The sequence below is a fragment of the Hylobates moloch genome, unplaced genomic scaffold (genome assembly GCF_009828535.3).
Source record: "Hylobates moloch isolate HMO894 unplaced genomic scaffold, HMol_V3 SCAFFOLD_7, whole genome shotgun sequence".
NCBI lineage: Eukaryota > Metazoa > Chordata > Mammalia > Primates > Hylobatidae > Hylobates > Hylobates moloch.
In genome coordinates this window covers 88,079,413-88,099,526 of record NW_026652282.1, presented here as the reverse complement: position 1 = coordinate 88,099,526, position 20,114 = coordinate 88,079,413, and the positions used below count along the sequence as shown (strand labels likewise).

Sequence of the window (20,114 nt, the reverse complement as noted above, 5' to 3'; positions counted from 1 at the left end):
TGGAAAATGTAAGTAGTTAATAGATTGTGAGGTGAAGTGGATGCTTATGATGGCACTAGAAAGCTTTAAAAAAGAAGCCTAAATTCTTGCTCAGAAGCCTAATTTCTGGGCTCAAGTGCTCAAGGAATATATAGAAGACAGGGAACATGTAAATATAATTTCTGGGGGGCTAAGTTAGCCAAATCCTATACTTGCCTTTTGATCCTGTGTATTACCAAATTACAGAATTTGTTGATTTCTCAACATTGATATCACTTTTGTCAAAATTAGTCACTGAAATGCAAAGAGTAAAAATTCAAGAATAGGACAGTTGAGAGAGTTAAAAGAACCTCAACTCTAAATCCCCACTGAGCCTCTCTTGCCAGCAAAAGCAGTCTTTCTCTTTGTCCAATGCAGCTGTTTCTCCTTTGCTTATACACCCAGTAATTTCCTTGCCCATGAGACTTAAATTGCAAGAAGAAGCCAATTTTCCTAATGCCACCATCTCACAACTATTATTGTCTCCAGACCTGTTAGTAGAGTAAGATCCCATCATTTCTCTCCAGACTAGGGTGGAGGATCAAATATCAAAACAAGGAGAAAAGAGTTTACAAACTGAAAGAACTGTGGAAGGTTGAACATTTCTAAAATAAAATTTGCGTGGGAATGATTATGAGGGTGTTCATTCAAAAAAGGAGACATATAATTTTAGATCTGATTGAATTTATTGATATGGTAAAACTTCCTAGAGAGTCTTTATTCAATGTGCTACTCTAGCAGCTTTACACAAGACTGAAATTATTGTGATAAATATAAGTTTGCAAGAAGATCTTACACCTTCCCAATCAATTGCATCTGAAGGAGAATGTATTAGCAGAAAGCAGAAATGAACAGCAGTAGGGGGTAGAGACAAAGCCCAGGGAATATGGAGACTTGAGCTGAGGGAATATATGATAACAGAAGAAAGGGAAGAGAATTATCTGTTTCTGGATCCCGACTTTGTACGGGGCACTACTATAGGAGCTTCTGGACACCACCTCTAAATTTCATTTTATACTCTCAATAACCACATGACATGAAAATCATTATTATTTCCACTTTAGAGGTGAGAAAACTGAGGTTCAAGGATACTAGGTAACTTGTCCCAAATTACACAGTTACAACATAGAGACATGACAGGGGCACAGGTCTAATGCCTGTGATGCCAGAGCACAGGGCAAGGGAGTCTGCAGAGGGAAGGGTACCTTTCTCTTATGTCAGAGATAAGCCCTGCTAGCAAAGCTCAGCTGAATCAGAAGCAGCAGAAAACAATCTGTGCCATTGTCTGACTATGCCACCAGAGGGCACAGGTTTGGAAATTTTCTTTTTACACAATCTTTTGCTGTTTTCTCTGCAGGGACTTGCTGTAGCTGAGAGAGCTGGCAATGTGTTATATTACATGGACTAACCTCTCAGTCTAGAGACTTGAGCTTGTCACTCCCTTTCCTTAGGACACATGTACTAGTGACCGTCACATGTGTGAGGTGTGCCCTCTTCAATATGGGCAGTTGGTGTCAGGTAGTTAGAAAGACCTCTGGGTTCAGGACTGATATTTACCAACCAGCTCTGAAACCTCAGTGCTGACTGTGGTGCCTTCCACATAGTGGGAGCTTAGTCTATGTTTTGTTAAGAAGAAATAATGGTACACAGAATCACCCTCTATCTATCCCCCAGTGGCTTCCCAGTGCCCTCAAGGTAAAGTCAGTACTATTTGTCCTGGATTATAAGTCCTACCATAGACTGCATCTAGGCTTAGCTCGAACTAGCCCCTCATTCCCTGCCTCCCCTCCCACTACAAATTAACACATAGATTCTTAATGTAGTACTGAAGCTGGCAGGGTCTGGAATCTGATGCTTCACAAAATGAGTGTAGTAAAATGCTTCACATGCCTGTAGTAAATACTCAAAAGCAGGAGTTGCTGTTGCTGCTGCTGCTACTACTACTGCTACTACTATTACTACTACTACTACTACTACTACTACTACTACTACTACTACTACTAGAGCTGGAAACTTTCAGAGGCAGGTTGAACTCAAGTCTCCTGATTGAGTCCAGTTCTTTTTGTTCCCATTGCTTCTTTGCATATAATCAGTACACAGTTAATACTGGACTGTGGAATCTTTAATTTCAGTCTCCTTGACTCCTTCTGCATCCTCTTTTGGAGTCCTGCAGCCAGGGGACCGTACAGGGAATTTTAATGATGAGAAGACAGGGCTGGTTTCTCCCTTAGCAGACATATATGTTTGCAGCATCAGAAGTCTAGGGCTGGAAGCTACCTTTGACATTATTTCCTCTGCGAATGCATGTATAATTTCTACAGAACCTATTAGAAAGGATCACCCAGCCTCTGCCTTTGTACAACTTTCCCTTAAAAAACTGCCAATCCCACTGCTGTTTGGCCCAATAGTGAGAACTTTTTCCTGCTGCCTCTTGGTGCTTTTGCCTATGGCCCTTATTCTGCCTGCTGAAGACACTCTTGCCAGCATGGACTTAAACCCCTCCAGCTCTGACAATCCTCTTTCTCTTTTGTTTTACATGAAGGGTCTGGCAGCCAAAGCAATCACTCAAAGTTCAAACCTTATCATTTTTTGCTTTGTTCCTCTTGGCCTTGGTTTTGTACATCAGCTTTGAAAATACCATCCCAGGGTTAATGCTGGGGTTAATTTATAACTAAGAGTGCTCTAGTTTTGCAATACAGGACATGCTATAAAAATGGAAAGATGTTGCTTTCTGAGAGATGCAGGTGGATTCTTAGGCATTTGCTGTAAGTACTTTTTTTCTCTTTGGGAACTTTGAACATCTCTATCAGCAAGTCAGAGTCCCAAATAACCAAGTTGGCAAGTCAGAGTCCCAAACCAAATTCCTGGCTCTAGGGGCGAAGGTCTAAGTGTGGTCATCTAATAACTGACTTTCTACCAGCCTCAGTGACTTTTAAAGAAAGAGGACTCTGATGATGATATGGAGATTGGATAGAGTGGTGAACAAAGGGGGTTGATATGGAGGATATAGGAGATGGTGTGACCTGTTAGGAGCTGATATAGTAGCTCAGGCCATGAACTGAGAGGCAGAGGCAGCAGGAATGAAGAGAAGGGAGAAGTTTTGAGAGTTATTTAAGAGTTAGTATTCATAAGACATCATGCTTCATTAGATGTGGGGAATGAGAATAAAAGGAGGCTATGATTATTCCCAGGTATCTGGCTTAGGTGTCTCTATAGACAGTGATGTGATAAACTGAGATGTGGAATGAAGATGAGGGAGCAAGCTTAAGGTGTAGGGAGATGATATGTTTACATCTGGCAACTTTGAGATTTTCTTATTGAGACTGAGGTCTGTGTGGACCATCCTGGTGGTTATATCCAAAAGAAAGCTGGATAAATGGCTAGGAACTCAGGAGAGCAATCTGAGAGAGATACAGTTTTTAGCAATTGAGTGCGGAAGGTAAGATCACTCAGGAAGAAGATGGAGGGCGGAGGAAGGATCCTTTTTCTGAGTTCCTAGATCTCTTCCTTCTAAGCACACATGTCCACTTTCATGGGATTTCCACACCTGACTCCTTTACTCCATTTCTTTGCACTCTTTCAGGATCAGAGAACCTTACGCCATATCTTTCTGGCTTTCTTTATAATAATTAAAAGTAACATGCATAGGTGTAAGAATAATAGTGTTAAGATGTCTTACAACTTAGAAATGACTGTTTAGATGTTACTAAGATTAATGGTGAAAGAAATCTAAAATTTAGAAAGTTATTCTTTCATTTTCTGGTTGTTTGAAAATACCTCTATGGCTTCCATGCATTGCAAAATGCATGAATTTCAGCTCATCACCTTGTACGTGGCTCCATAAACCACCACCCGTCCATTCCAACTAATCACATATTGTACAAATTACTTTCATTTTGTCTTTTAGCCAAAGAAGATGTGAGTGTTCTCTCATCTCATAGATTTTATCTTAAGAAAATGCCAAATGAAAAAAAATCTAAAATTCTAATCTACAATGAATAATGTATGCAGAGGGAGTACTAGTTTAACCTAAGAATATCCCCTCTCTCCAAAAGGCTGCCTCTAGTTCAGATAAAAAGTGATTCAATTTCCATAAATTTAATTTACTCACAGCATTTTCGTAATGTTGCTATAACATCTGAATGACAGTCCACGGCATTATTTCTGTGGTCGCAGCAAGCCACTTCTCCTACTCCCTGTCCATATTAGATGCATCTCCTGTTTTTCAAGGGAGAGAAACCCCTGCTCAGCCCCTGATGAGCACATCATCAAATATTTACTATTGTTTTATTAATCAGTGTGGGTGCTTATTATGTGTCTCTGGCTCAGGGAGTGTTTCATCCAACTAAGCTCCCTCAATGGTTGTCTCACTTCATCTCTTATAGATTAACTTCCTTCCAAAATGTCACCATTCCTCTATCTGGTTCTCTTGGTACTTGGGCTTCATGCTACAATTCATTGTGCATCACCTGAAGGCAAAGTAACAGCCTGCCATTCACCCCAACAAAATGCCACTCTCTACAAGATGTCATCCATTAATGCTGACTTTGCATTCAATCTGTACCGGAGGTTCACTGTGGAGACCCCAGATAAGAACATCTTCTTTTCCCCTGTGAGCATTTCTGCAGCTTTGGTTATGCTTTCCTTTGGGGCCTGCTGCAGCACCCAAACTGAGATTGTGGAGACCTTGGGGTTCAACCTCACAGAAACTCCAATGGTAGAGATCCAGCATGGCTTCCAGCATCTGATCTGTTCACTGAATTTTCCAAAGAAGGAACTGGAATTGCAGATAGGAAATGCCCTCTTCATTGGCAAGCATCTGAAACCACTGGCAAAGTTCTTGGATGATGTCAAGACCCTCTATGAGACTGAAGTCTTTTCTACCGACTTCTCCAACATTTCTGCAGCCAAGCAGGAGATTAACAGTCATGTGGAGATGCAAACCAAAGGGAAAGTTGTGGGTCTAATTCAAGACCTCAAACCAAACACCATCATGGTCTTAGTGAACTATATTCACTTTAACGGTAAGACTTTCAGATGTCAATTTTCAGTCTAGGGCTCAGATACTTGGGTGGAGTGCTGAGGGGAGCTCATGGTCTCTTATTACTGGCATCAGTAGGTGTCCCTCATACCACAGTGATCTGCTCCACTGGACATAGCTGTGAATAGTATTGGATCTTCCAAGATGGACACACAGCTCTGTGAATGAGTCCAGGAAATTTCTAGGGAGAGCGCCCTTTCAGAGAGGTGGGTGACAATGGTATGAACATCTTGCTCATAATTGGCTAAAGCTTCATGGTTTCCAAAAGATTTGGTGAGGTGGGACAAGCTTGCACTTGTCAAGTAGACATATTTGTATGTAAAGCCTACTGTGATTCTCACTTGCTGTACATACTTAGGCATGTTACATACATAATTTTACCATGTATTATGCACTCACTGTGTACTAAACACCATCCTACATGTGTGGTATACACACACTGTCTCATCCAATCCTCATAAGTGCCCAAGTTTACACAGTTAATAAGTTTTAGAACTGGTATTTCCAGCAAGGTCTGTGTGAGTCTAAAGCTAGTGCTTGTAGAAACAAGAATCATGTGACTATTTTCTAAAGGTAGTGTGCTCAAATGATTTCTCCTGGTTCTATAGTATATGTCAGCCACATTTCTTGGAGGAGTAATCAATTGCCGGCCACAAACCACACATATATAGATTGGCTAAAATTGCAGATCTATTTTCTCATTTCACCCTAGTGTGTTGGATATCCTTATACCTTTTTATGGAAGAGGAAACTATGGCTCTGATGGGCTTAGTGTGGTATAGTAGTTTTGAACACAGACCGTGGACCCCAACAGCCCTGGGTGTGATTCCTGGCTCTACCACCTGTTAACTGGGAGACCATGACAAATGACTTTCTCTGCCTGATCCTCAGTCACTGGTAAAACTGGTTGACTGTAGGTACCTAACTCTGTGGTGGTCTTAATTTCTAAATGAAATCACTAATGGAAAAGGTCTTGTTGGTACTGATACCGGTTTAAAATAAACACCTCTCTTTTCTTTGTATTTTAAGCCCAGTGGGCAAATCCTTTTGATCCATCAAAGACAGAAGACAGTTCCAGCTTCTTAATAGACAAGACCACCACTGTGCAAGTGCCCATGATGCACCAGATGGAACAATACTATCACCTAGTGGATATGGAATTGAACTGCACAGTTCTGCAAATGGACTACAGCAAGAATGCTCTGGCACTATTTGTTCTTCCTAAGGAAGGACAGATGGAGTCAGTGGAAGCGGCCATGTCATCTAAAACACTGAAGAAGTGGAACCGCTTACTACAGAAGGGGTAAATGCCTTAGAAGATGTGTGGGTGGAAGGTGGGCATAACAGTGCAGGTGAGACAGAGTTCAGCAGAAATCCAGAGGCAGAAGAATCACCCTGAACTACCCAACAGCTATGTATGATCACTAGAATATGCCAAGAAAATACTGTCTACGAGGCCCTTGGCTGGGCATTCTACATACATCATATCATCCAAGCACGTCAACAAACCTACAAAGGAGGCAGTATAACTGGCATTTTTCAAATTAGGAGGTCTGGTCTTGAAAGATGAGCTCCCCAAAGTCAGCCTACTAGTAAATTGATGCCTTCCTGTAGATCAACTAGAGCTCAAGGAACAGGTTGGATTTTGATGTTGAAAGGTGATTGGGCAGCCACTCTGGACTGGAAGTGCAAGGCAGAAAACTGTGAAGCTCCTGGGTGCTACCCATTAACTTTCATGCCACTAGCTCCCCAACCTTGGTCGTCACCCCAGAGATATTTTCTCTTGATTATAAAGGAGTTACATCTCCCTACTCCTAGTGTTTCAGCCCAACATTGGCTGTACCTGAGTGCATTCCTTTCGGAATAACTTCTGTGAGTTTGGTGCCATGTATTGACTTACATAGTAATGGTTGTCAGTACTCAGGGAAGAAGCAGAGTCCAATATAATAACATCATGAGAGAGAGAAGGAGAGAATCATAAGCTTGATATGGTGATTGCCATGTGTTCCCTTCCTCTTTTCCCACAGATGGATTGACTTGTTTGTTCCAAAGTTTACCATTTCTGCCACATATGACCTTGGAGCCACACTTTTGAAGATGGGCATTCAGCATGCCTATGCTGAAAATGCTGATTTTTCTGGACTCACAGAGGACAATGGTCTGAAACTTTCCAATGTAAGTTGATAAACTAGAGTTCTTAAATGTATGAACTGGAAGGGCAATTAGGAGTCAATTAATTCAACTTTCTTATTTTACCAATTAGCAATCTGATGCCTAGAGAGGTGGTGTGACTCCTCCTAAGCTAGAATCACTCCAGAGTCATTCCCATTACTCCAAATAAGTAATTGTATCAGTTTCTTCCATCCTTGACCTTTATGTCCCAGAATTACTCTGATAGAACAGCTTAATGATCAGAAGTGACTCTGGTGAGCTGCAGTTCTGGAGGAGGTGTGAGGAGGGAATGATTAAGAGGTGACTCCTGGAGGCAGCAGGCCATAGTGAATGAGGTGTTTCCCAATGGCTAGCTGTAGAATCACCAGAGAATGATTGACTACATTTAGCAGAGGAAACTTCATATTCTAGCACCATCAACATAGTATAGCAAAGGGGCAGCCCCACCTTTCCTTTCCCTTTCTTACTTTTAGACCTTCCCAAAGACTGTTCCTGTTTCTTCAGAGACCAGCAGGATTTGTTCTCCCCACACAGGCTGCCCATAAGGCTGTGCTGCACATTGGTGAAAAGGGAACTGAAGCTGCAGCTGTCCCTGAAGTTGAACTTTCAAATCAGCCTGAAAACACTTTCCTACACCCTATTATCCAAATTGATAGATCTTTCATGTTGTTGATTTTGGAGAGAAGCACAAGGAGTATTCTCTTTCTAGGGAAAGTTGTGAACCCAGCGGAAGCGTAGTTGGGAAAAAGGCCATTGGCTAATTGCACGTGTGTATTGCAATGGGAAATAAATAAATAATATAGCCTGGTGTGATTGATGTGAGCTAGGACTTGCATTCCCTTATGATGGGATGAAGATTGAACCCTGGCTGAACTTTGTTGGCTGTGGAAGAGGCCAATCCTATGGCAGAACATTCAGAATGTCAATGAGTAATTCATTATTATCCAAAGCATAGGAAGGCTCTATGTTTGTATATTTCTCTTTGTCAGAATACCCCTCAACTCATTTGCTCTAATAAATTTGACTGGGTTGAAAAATTTTCCCTTTTCTGTCTTCTGGGGAATAGCTAAAAAGCAGGTCAGGTCTTCATATCCCAGTACTCCAATAAGATCAATGGACATAAAACAATGCAGATGCATTGTCTTATATGTGAACTTCTCAACCCCCTTCCCACTGTCCCATTAGTAGGATTCTCTGTGTTCTTGCCAGATCTGACATTGGTAGGTTGAATAAAGGAACTCCCACTATGGGGATGAGTTACAGACTGAGAGGGATGTAGCTTTTGTTACTGAACAAGCATGGGACAATGCAGCAAGAGAGAGACAAACTCGCCTGTCCAACCCCACCTTCCCCCCAAAAAACATACTTCCACCTTGCCAATGTATAAGCTGGGAGTGGAGAAAGAAAGTAATTCATTCATGTCATATCTCATAGACCCTCTTTTTCTGTATCCCAGTCAGACTCCTTTCCATATATAGCACCCCTGTCCCACTTGTTTAAGTAGGAATCTCCTTTTTGGCTCTAATTTCACTGAATATTGGTACTTTTGTATCCCCAGATCCTTCAACAACCTTCCCTCTACCTGTACATGCCAACTCATTCCCACCTACCAAACTAGATTTTATCTCAGACACTATGTATTTAAAGCTTGAGTATAAATGGCACAGTGAGTGGTCATGATGTAGTATCTGAAATTCTAGCCCTGAGGTAAAACACTTCAGTGATAGGAAAATAGTAAAAAAAATGCAAAAGTACTGTTGCAGATGTTGTACTTCCATATTGAAATAAATATTTATGTTTAGAAAAGCATGTGTATTACAAACATTCTAATTTTTTCTGATTAGACCCACTTGCATGGAAGTTTGTTTATTCCTGGTATAGTTCACACTTTGCTTTTGTGTAAGAAATTTTTGAAGCCCAGAGCAGAATCTCTGGTACAAAAATTCATTGTTAACATGGAGTTGTGTTTCACTAAAGTTACATTACAATCCTGGCCCTGCTACTTAGTGTTTGGTGATCTTGGACAAGGCACTTAAACCCTGTACCTTATTTTCTTCATCTGTAAAATGGGAACAATAAGAATATCCATGTCATTGGGATTTTGTGAACCTTCAATGTTGCAAAGTATGTAGCATGTAATATGCTCATCACAGAGCCTGAGACCTGATAAAAGCCCTGTAAATACTAGTTGTTTCAATCATGTTGGTCAACACCAGACAGTGGGCTGGTGTCAGAACCAGGATTGTAATGTCAGTCTCTTGATTTGCGGGTTTCTGTTCTCTAGCTCAGGCTCTACCTCCAGAGGCCAGAGTAAATGTAATATCAGCTCCTTCCTACCCCCTACCCTCCAAATGAGTTCCATCAGAACTTGTTCTGGAAGGAATATCAGTATCTTCAGAGGGAGGTCAGGGATTAAAAGACATTATCCCTCAAGTAGTTCCTGTGTCTCCTTAGAGACTAAACCTCATTCAGTCATTCTTTCCTGTGGTCAGATCATGAAGGGCTATCACTGTTTGTCCTGTGACAAACTAAGAATAGCAAACTAAGAATAGAACGTAACTTCCTTAACCTCATGAAGTTTACCCACAAAATAACTAGAACATGTATCTCACTTAATAGAGAAAATTTGTAGCAGAATTTTTACTAAATTGGGAATAAGACAAGGATTCTATATATTATTGCTTTTATCTAAAATGATATTGGAGATGTTAGTGCAGTAAAACAAGAAAAATAAATAAATATTAAAAGAATAGAGTAGAAAGAAAGAAAAATCTCTCTACACAGAAAAAAACAAGAAAATATATTAACAAATTCTTAGAAGAAAAGACAGAAAACTTATTTGGGAACCAGCCACAAGAAAATAGTGGTATGGATTGCACGGAATTTACGAATTCTGCTTTCCTTTCTACATTGTGATAGAATTATAGACACATGGCTTCCCTGATAAACTACATGTTCTAGCCTCCCTAGCAGTTAGGTGTGGCCATGTAAGTAAATTCTCAACAATGAAATATGAACGTAGGTGACATATAACATCTATCAACTAGAGAGTTACAATAGTTGAGTACTTCCTCCACTCTTTTTCTGCCTTTGTTAAGCTGGATTGTGGACTTACTTATGATCAAGTTTGACCACAAGCAGGTAAAGAGCTCCTTGGCAGTCTGGTGAAACCTATGTACATCTTTTCAGAATAATTCTTTAAATGCTAAGAAAAAGTAGGATTACAATGCCACCAATAATGTAGAAATATAATTATTAAAATAATATTGAAATTACATCAGCAAGATGGCAGAATAGGAAGCCCTGGATCCTTCTCCCCCACTTCCTTGACAAACACCAATTCAACAACAATACACAGACAAATTCCCTTTGTAAGTATACCCATTATGGAAAACAGTATGGAGGTTCCACAAAATGTTAAAAACAGAACTACCATATTATATAGCAATCCCACTTCTGGATATTTACCAAAAATACTTGAAATCAGGATCTCAAATAGACATTTGCATACCAGTGTCCACTGCAGCATTATTCACAATAGGCAATATATGGAAACAACCTAAATGTCCATCAATAGATGAAAGGATAAGTGTTTCTACATACAATGGACTATTATTCAGCTTTAAAGAAGAAGGAAATCCTGCCATTTGCAACATGTATGAACCTGGAGGACATTAAGCTAAATAAAATAAGCCAGTCATAGAAGTAGAAAACTGTATTATTCCACTTATATGAAGTATCAAAATTAGTAAAACTCATAAAAGCAGAGGATAGAACGGTGATTGCTAGAGACTGCAGGAACGGGGAAATGGAGAGTTGTTATTAAATGTGTATCAAGGTGCTGACAAATTCTGTTTCTAGTGAGGGTTCTTTTCCTGGCTTGAAGATGGCCACCTTCTCATTATGTTCTCATATAGTCTTTCCTTGGTGCATCATCCAGGGAAAGAGAGAGAGAGAGAAAGAGAGAGAGAGAGCAAGAGCTCTCCTGTGTCTCTTCTTATAAGGACACTAATCTTATCAGATTGGAGCTCCATCCTTATGATCTCACTTAATATTAATTACTTACTACCTTACTTCAAATACAGCCACTCTGGGGATTAGGACTTTAAAATATGAATATTAGGGGTACAGATACATTAAGCCCATAACACTAGCCTTACTCCAAGTAATACAGAAGTTGGTAGTAGTAGTAGTGGGATGTTGCAGGTTTGATTATCCAGGAAGCAGACCCTGAAGCAGAGTTTATAGTACAGAACATTTATTAGGGAGGGCCCTTGGGATTGACATCTATAGGATGGAAGGGAAGGAAGCAAAATTAGGCAGAGGCTGAAGTCAAGCCAAAATGCCGGTCCAAATAGCAACAACCTTGGTTGACTGCACAAGGAAATCTGGAGCTAAAATGGCCAGTTAGAGTTGTTCTGTTTTAGGTCAAAATAGCTGGACCCTCACACATCTACCTTGGTCAGTCATTGAATATGAGCTGACCAGAAAAGGTAATAATTGAGGACAAGACATCTCTGCAACTAAGGCAGCCCTTGAAGGGACTGAAAGCTGAAGCCTGTCTGCTGACAGGACTCCTAAGCATCTAGAGCAACAAGTCCTTTCTTGAAGAGAAATCTGTATGGCACACCTCCAAGTCCAACACAGTCAATTCCTTGTCTGCTGAAATCTACTTCTTCCTATAAGTTTTGGAAGTATTTACTCAAGGATTCTGGTAAATCTTTCTTCCTGGAGGAAGCTTAGAAGGAAACATTTGGTAGAATGAACTACAGCTTCTGCTGCTGCAGCTGGTCTCATTGTCACAACTGATAATGCTTCATTCCCCTCCACTATCCATTCTAGATTCTCCTTCCCTTTAGCTGATCTCCATAGCTCACCTGATGACATTACTAAGAACCACATCCATGACAAGTATTGAGCCACCAGTTACCATAGCATTCTCTGACCAAGATTACTTCATATGTCCACTTTCCATCAAAATTGGGCAAAGAATTATAAAGAGGCACTCATGTGGATCACTTGAATGTCAAACATATTCTACTTGTCCCATTATGTAACAACATATCTTCTTCCTTCTAATGATTGGGATCAATTACCCTTGACTAAATGGTGTAATAAAGAGTCTAACTCCACTTTCTTAATATTTGACATCTTTTAAGTCTTATTTCTACTTCTTTCCTTTATGCCCTACATCTGGGTATGCTGATAAGTAAGCCAGTTCCCTCACTTCTTTGGTGCTAGTGAGAATTTCCAGCCAAAGAAGCTGCTGCCTATACAAAGAAACCCTCACAGTTGCCTCAACCCGTATCACAAAAGCCCAAGCCTATTTCCTTTCCCTCCTCTCTCAAGCCATTTTTTGACCAGCTTAGGAGGCCTTTCCTGCTTTCCTGGTGTGTGTGTGTGTATGATGTAATCAGTCTTGACACCTGACCCAAGTTTTGGGTGAGAATCCACCCTATGTCTGTAGGATGGCCACAGCAAATAATGTGATTCCTTTTCTTGCCTGATATTCCCTGACCATAAAGATCCTGAAGTGTTCAGGCAGCATCCATAGCTTATAGTTCAATGGGACACTTGCTGAATTTCATGGCAGAAGTGTTTTTCCTTTGGTGATCATTACTTGCAACTCTACAAATCCCAGAATTGTAGGGGCAGGTTGCAAAGTTCCCCAGTGGGTCATTGAGAGTAATGCGAGTGTGGTCACTCCATTTTCCATCAATTGCTTCCTGACTCATGAATTCTTCCTATTGGGAGCACAACATCATGTAGTGATCTCTGATTAAAGTTAGTATACTGTGCCTTGGAAGAAGGAATCCAGTTTTGTAAAGTATCACCTCTGAGCTGGTGCTTTATGGAAGCCTTCATCACGTCTTTCTGATGCTCTTTTATGACAGCAACTTCCAAGTGCTACTATAAATGGTCCTTGACTTACGATGATCTGATTTACAATTTTTTAATGGTATGATGGTGTGAAACAATTCTGTTTTTCACTTTCAGTACAATATTTAATAAATTACATGAGGTATCCAACACTTTATTATAAAATAGGCTTGTGTTACATGATTTTGCCCAACTGTAAACCAATTTGATATATGATGGAATTGGAGTAAAAAATCTTTGGAGAAGTAGTGATTACATCTATACTGGCAGTGTAGAAAAAAATTATGAGAACCCTACATTTTGCCACATACTAGAATAAATTCATGATGGATTGGAGATCTAAATGTAAAAAGTAAACTTTAAAAGTATTAATAGCATATCTTATAAAATAATAAATGGGGAAGGAGTTTTGAAATAATAACAAAAGTAAAACATATACGGAAGAGTACCGGAAAATTTAACCTCAAGAATTGACAAAATACATCTTAAACAAAGTGAAAATATAATTATAGACAAGAATAAGATATTTGCAATAAGTATACCAGGCAAATGATTAGTGATATAATAAATGCCAACAAAAGCAATAAGAAAATGGCACATAATCTAAGAGAAAAAATGGGCAAAAATTAGAGAAACCAGTGCTGATGGAAAAAATTATATTTCCCAATAAACCTATGGGAAATGCTGGTAACTGGACCTCCCAAGGACTAATTGAAACCCTATCCCTGGAGGTGGGGCCTGTGCATATGTGTTTATTAGTTGGTTGGTTGTTCTGTTTATCTTAATTTTTTTTTTTTTTTTTTTTTGAGACGGAGTCTCGATCTGTTGCCCAGGCTGGAGTGCAGTGGCGCAATCTCGGCTCACTGCAAGCTCCGCCTCCCGGGTTCACGCCATTCTCCTGCCTCAGCCTCTCTGAGTAGCTGGGACTACAGGCGCCCGCCACCACGCCCGGCTAATTTTTTTGTATTTTTAGTAGAGACGGGGTTTCACCATGGTCTCGATCTCCTGACCTCGTGATCCGCCCGCCTCGGCCTCCCAAAGTGCTGGGATTACAAGCGTGAGCCACCGCGCCCAGCCTGTTTATCTTAATTTTTATCTTTCTATTATAGTATACTGTGCATACAAAATGTAAACAAGTCATAAGTATTTAGCTCAGTGAATTTTAACAAAGAGAACATATCCATGTAATCAGCACCCAGATCAAGAAAGAAGCCGCTTTCATGCCACCTTATGCTTAGTAACCTCCCAAGTGTAATTATCCTGATTCCTAACATCACAAATTACTTTGCCTGTTTTTAAATCTTTATATAAATTAAATCGGCCAGGTGCGGTGGCTCACGCCTGTAATTCCAGCACTGTGAGAGGCTGAAGTGGGCAGGTCACGAGGTCAGGAGATCGAGACCATCCTGGCTAACACGGTGAAACCCCGTCTCTACTAAAAAATACAAAAAAAATTAGCTGGGCATGGTGGTGGGCGCCTGTAGTCCCAGGTACTAGGGAGGCTGAGGCAGGAGAATGGAGTGAACCCGTGAGGTGGAGCTTGCAGTGAGTGGAGATTGAGCCACTGCACTCCAGCCTGGGTGACAGAGAGAGACTCCATCTCAAAAATAAATGAATAAATGAATAAATAAATAAATACATACAAATAAATCATATAATGTATACTCTTTTTGTGTTTTTCTGCTTTCCACTCAACACCGGATGATTGCTTATAGTTACAGAGTTTTCAATCTCATTGTTACATGGTATTTTGTTTTATGAAAACACATTTTGTCTATCCCTTCTAATGTTGATAGATATTTAGGCAATCTCTAGTTTATGGGCTTTTATAAATAATATCTCTCTAAGCATTCTGAAGCAGGTCTCCTAGTGAATAAATGTATGCTTTCCTTATGGGTATAAACCACGGGATGGAATTGCTGAGTGATAGGGTGTGCATATAATCAGCTTCCATAGACATCCCTCTATCTTTGCCTGAATCTGGATTGTCAGCATCTAAGTGCATTCTGGTTGACTGGCAATTTTCCCCTGGGAAAGCTGTTGAAAATTCAGCACTCCCTTTAAGATTTCCAAATCTTTCCATTTGGTTTCTTAGCCACTTCCCCTGAGGTGTCTTTGTCTCCTAACATGGGAAGTCTATGTGTCCTAACACTCTCTGGGGAAGTCTTTGTCTCCACAGAGTCTTAGGAGGCAAAGACTTCAGAGTAGCCTTGAGAGAGTATATGGAATTCCATTCTGCTTTTCAGAGGACATTTCTACTTATATTTAGCCTCCAATCCTGTACAGCTTTGGAAATCAGCAAATGCCTTGAGCAAGGTTCTGGTTGTGTGTTTGAGTCCCCCCATGTCTTCGAATTTGTCACTCATTTTCCTGTGAACACCAAAAACTCACCTGGATTATTGATTCCCCAGGTGCTGCCCTTGGCTGGAACTGGCAAAATCTTCCTGGGGTGGTGGTGGTGTGGGGGAAGGGCGGGACAACAAATTACAGATTCTCAATACAGCTTGGAAAGATTTTATTCTCTGGAATCTTTTTCTCTTTTATCCTAATTGCTTCTGCGGTTTTCAGATAAACTAGATTTTAGTTTATCTGCGGTTTTAAATAAAACTAGATTTTAGTAATCTATCGGGCTTTTTTAGGTGTTCTTTATAGGAGCATTGACCTACCATGAACTACTCCATCTACGTGAAAGGAGAAATGTTTATGCGTTCTTTAAAATTTTCCGATGTTATTCGAATGTGTAGAACCCGTTGAGAACTACTGTCTTAGAGAAACACTTGCAAGCGTATACCTAGAGACATGTGCCAGGAAATTCATGGCAACAACGCTATAAGGGAAAACTGCAAACAACTGAAATATCCATCAATAAAGGAATGGATGACTAAATTGTATAATAGCAGTGTTCATATGATGGAATATTGTTTGAGCACCCAAATTGCTAAATTAGAACTACATGTCTAAATATGAATATATCTCAAAAATCTCAGAAAATAATATTACCTTGTTACTGGAAAGGGGTCCCGATACAAATCCCAAGGAAGTGTTCTTGGACCTCGCTCAAGAAAGAATTTGGGGCGAGTCAACAATGCAAAGCAAAAGCAAGTTTATTAAGAAAGTAAAGTAACAAATAATGGCTACCCCATAGGCAGAGCAGCAGCCCGGGCCACTCAGCTGCTTATACTTATCGTTACTTCTTGATTATATGCTAAACAAGGTGTGGATTATTCATGAATTTTCCGGGAATGGGATGGTGAATTCCCTCGAAGCTGAGCATTCCTCCCCTTTTCAGAGCATATACGGTAACTTCCAGATGTTGCCATGGAATCTGTAAACTGTCAAGACGCCGGTGAGAGCGTCCTTTCGCATGTTAATGCACTATAACTAGCGTATAATGAGCAGTGAGGAAGACCAGAGGTCACTTCGTCACCACCTTGGTTTTGGTGCGTTTTGGCCGGCTTCTTTACCGCGTGCTGTTCTATCAGCAAGGTCTTTGTGACCTGTATCTTGTGCCTACTTCCTATCTCATACTGTGACTGAGAATGCCTAACTTCTGGAATGCAGCCCAATAGGTCTCAGCCTCATTTTACTCAGCCCCCTATTCAAGATGGAGATGCTCTGGTTCAAGTGCCTCTGACAACCTTGTAAGAACCAAGTTGAAGAACAAAACAAAGTATGACACTATTTACATCACTTAAAAAGCCATACAAAAGAATACTTAAGTACTTAAGTAGTTCCAGAGGGCTCTTGAACAGTATGGTGACTATAGTTAAGAATCATGAACTGTATACTGGAACATTGCTAAAAGAGTAAATTTTAAATGTTCTTGCCACAAAAAAATGATAGCTACGTGAAATGATGAATATATTAATTAGTTTGGTTGTACTCATTTCGCAATGCACATATATGTCAGAACATTGCATTCTGTACTATAAATATATATTTATTTGCCAATTTTAATTCAAAAATATTTTTAAAAACAATACCTAAACAATTCATGAATACACATATATGAAGTAAAAGTATAAAAATGTGAACTGGAAATACATGCATCAAATTTATGTTAATGCTTATTTCTAGGGGAAGGCAGGTGGTGATGAGATTGAGTAAAGGAATAAAGAGGAAGTCAACTACATCTATAATTGTTTATTTCATTTTTATTTATTTCTTAAGGAGTAAAATAAAATATAAACATTTTTTAGTACTGTGTGGTTCGCATCTGGGTGTGGTTATATTATTCTCAGTACTTCTCTGCAGGTTTGAAATTTTTAAGCCTTAAGAAAGAAAACTCAGTTTAAATATAACCTTTCTGGTGAATGATTACCGAGTCCCTCAAGAAAACTCAATAACTCTCGTCTAGCTATGCCCACAGGTTTTTCTCCCTGACATATATTTTTATAGCACTAATCACTACCTATTTTAATAATCTATTTGCTCACATGTTGTTACTTCTATATTAAAAATTATATGAGGAACTATCTCACAATAAGGTGAGTAATTTAGGCCGGGCACAGTGGCTCATGCCTGTAATCCCAGCACTTTGGGAGGCTGAGGCGAGTGGATCACCTGAGGTCAAGAGTTTGAGACCGGCCTGGCCAACATGGCAAAAGCCTGTCTCTACTAAAAATACAAAAATTAGCTGGGCATGGTGGCACACACCTGTAATCCCAGCTACTTGGGAGGCTGAGGCAGGAGAATCACTTTTACCTGGGAGGCGGAGGTTGCAGTGAGCCAAGATCATACCGCTGCATTGCAGCCTGGGCGACAGAGTGAGATTCTGTCTCAAAAAAAGAAAGAAAAAAAAAGTGAGTAATTTAAGAGAATTAAATCAGAATAACAAGAGGTAGGGTCCAGGCATGAATATTTTTTAAGCCTCCTAGGTGATTCTAAGGTGCAGCCAGAGCTAAGAACCACACGTAGTCCTGAAGAGAAAAAATTGGGTTGCCCTTGTTACCTTTTGTGTCTAATACATATTACAAGGAATGGCATAAAGCTAGTTGTTTGTCCTCTGTCATCTTGGAACAGCACCTGTGGTACTCCTGTTACTATTAACTTGCATTCTTCCATTTCATAAGACAATTAAGGAGCAAAAGTAAGTCCCTAGCAGCTACAGACTTCATGAAAGCAGCATGCTCCTCTGGAAGGTCATGTAAGTCACGGCTTCCCTCCTTGTTCCAGGGGGCTACATCCTTGAAAGGTCTGTCTTGGTTCTGATCAGAAGTCAGCTGATCATTGCCTGCTTTGCATATAGCATCTGCCTTGGGAAAGGTGATGGATTATAGCATACAAAACAAATGTGACTGTATTTTCTGCGGCCAAATAACTTTCACATGTAGTTCTTTGAAATTCTTCTCTCTTACGGTGAGTATGTTGGCTAATTTTTTGTCAGCTTGACTATGATACTGGTTTTTGTTGTTGTTGTTGTTAAATACCAGTGTAGATGTTGCTGTGAAGTTATTATTTACATGTGATTAACATTTAAATCAGTAGAATTTGAGTACAGCATATTACCCCTCTTAACGTGAGTGGGCCTCGTCTAATCAGTTGAAGGCCTTAAGAGAAAAGATTGAGGAACTCTTTCCTGGGTCTCCACTTTGCCAGCCCTGCTGAGTTCAGATTTGCCAACCACACAATTGCATAAGGCAATTCTTTAAAATAAATCTCTCTCTCTCCCTTTTTCTCCACATATGTTTGTCTCGAGCAACCTTAGTTTGGGGACATCTCCCTGAAGTAGCTTATGGAAGTTTAAAAAATGTTACTTTATTTTCCTATAACTGCACTGAACTTCGCTCTTGACCACACAAACCTTTTAATAGCATATCAATGTATCTAGTCACTTCAAGGCAAAGTTAGTCATTTATGAACTCTTCCTCTCTTGGATGACACATTGCCACATTCAAGGATTTCTCCCACTTTTTTCCTACTTCCCAACCCTCACAATGATTTAAGTAACATAGAAGGAGGGGCTTGCTCATGTATTGCCTTCATGTCAGGGGAGAGGCTTTTTGTCCAAAGTGGGTAGCCTCTGTCCACATTGACTTCTGCTGCTATTTCCTTTCCATGCTGGCTGCTACCCATTCCTGCTGGCATTGGCTCAGTTGGTTCCTGTCCTGCCATGATCTTTAATTCATAGAGGCCCCCGTATTGCATTTCCTGATGCCAATATAAAGTTTTCTTTCAATACTCTGGCTCTCCTTCAACCTTTGAGGAATCCCCTCCCCTAGAGGCATGAAGACTGAGAACTGCTGTCCCCATACCACATAGGGATGCCAGCATTTTTATGAGGTTGTTCTAATGTACATGCACCTTAATACTTCTCTCAGCCATTGCTACTCTTTTGAAACACTGTGTTGGACATGTGGCTTATCCACACAGGTTTTAAATTTCCAGGATGACATTCTGGAATTAAAGCAAGGTCCCTAGACTTATCTGGAGTCTCTTTTGTCCTCTCCACCTGGAACTCAGCCAAGGCAGGTAAAGGAGGCAGGGTAGGAATAAGTTATAGATTTCTTTCTCAAAGAGTGGTGTGTCTGCTAACCTCTGCTGCCCACAGTGGGTATTACACAACAGCAATTTATGCATACAGTCGGATGCTTCCTGGAATATGGGAACATATGCTATCCTCAAGAACTGAGATTAAGGAAGTATCTCAGTAGGCGCCATGCCTGAGACTCATAACTGAAAGGAGAGGGTCCTTAGATAAAGACAAAGGCTTTTCAAAGATAATAGACCTGTCCTGATAAAAGATGTATTATAGATCATAGTCAATACTGTTGTGTACATGTGCCATAGACACTGAGCTATCAGAGAAGCTACCAGGAGAGTATTTGGGTGAAAAACTCAAGGCCTCCTAGGACATTAGGGTAAAGGTGACTTTGGAACTAATAATCAGATCTTGGGTAATTAGGACGAAGGTTCTACAAGAAGGACACAAAAGCTTTACTGTCCACTGGTGGAAGGCCTCTTGGTGTATAGAGAACTCAATCTAAGTTAATGAATGAGGGAA

The 20,114-nt window shown here is 40.2% G+C and overlaps 1 protein-coding gene across 1 annotated transcript; it reads left to right on the top strand.

The window, feature by feature from the left end:
• Positions 1–2,753: 2,753 nt before the first annotated feature.
• SERPINA7 (serpin family A member 7) lies at positions 2,754–9,040 on the top strand. Its single transcript, XM_032757410.2, has 5 exons — positions 2,754–2,783; positions 4,404–5,042; positions 6,089–6,362; positions 7,087–7,234; positions 7,766–9,040. Exons 2-5 carry the CDS (start codon positions 4,421–4,423, stop codon positions 7,967–7,969), a joined length of 1,248 nt encoding a protein of 415 aa, XP_032613301.1. The 5' UTR covers positions 2,754–2,783; positions 4,404–4,420; the 3' UTR covers positions 7,970–9,040.
• Positions 9,041–20,114: the final 11,074 nt, after the last annotated feature.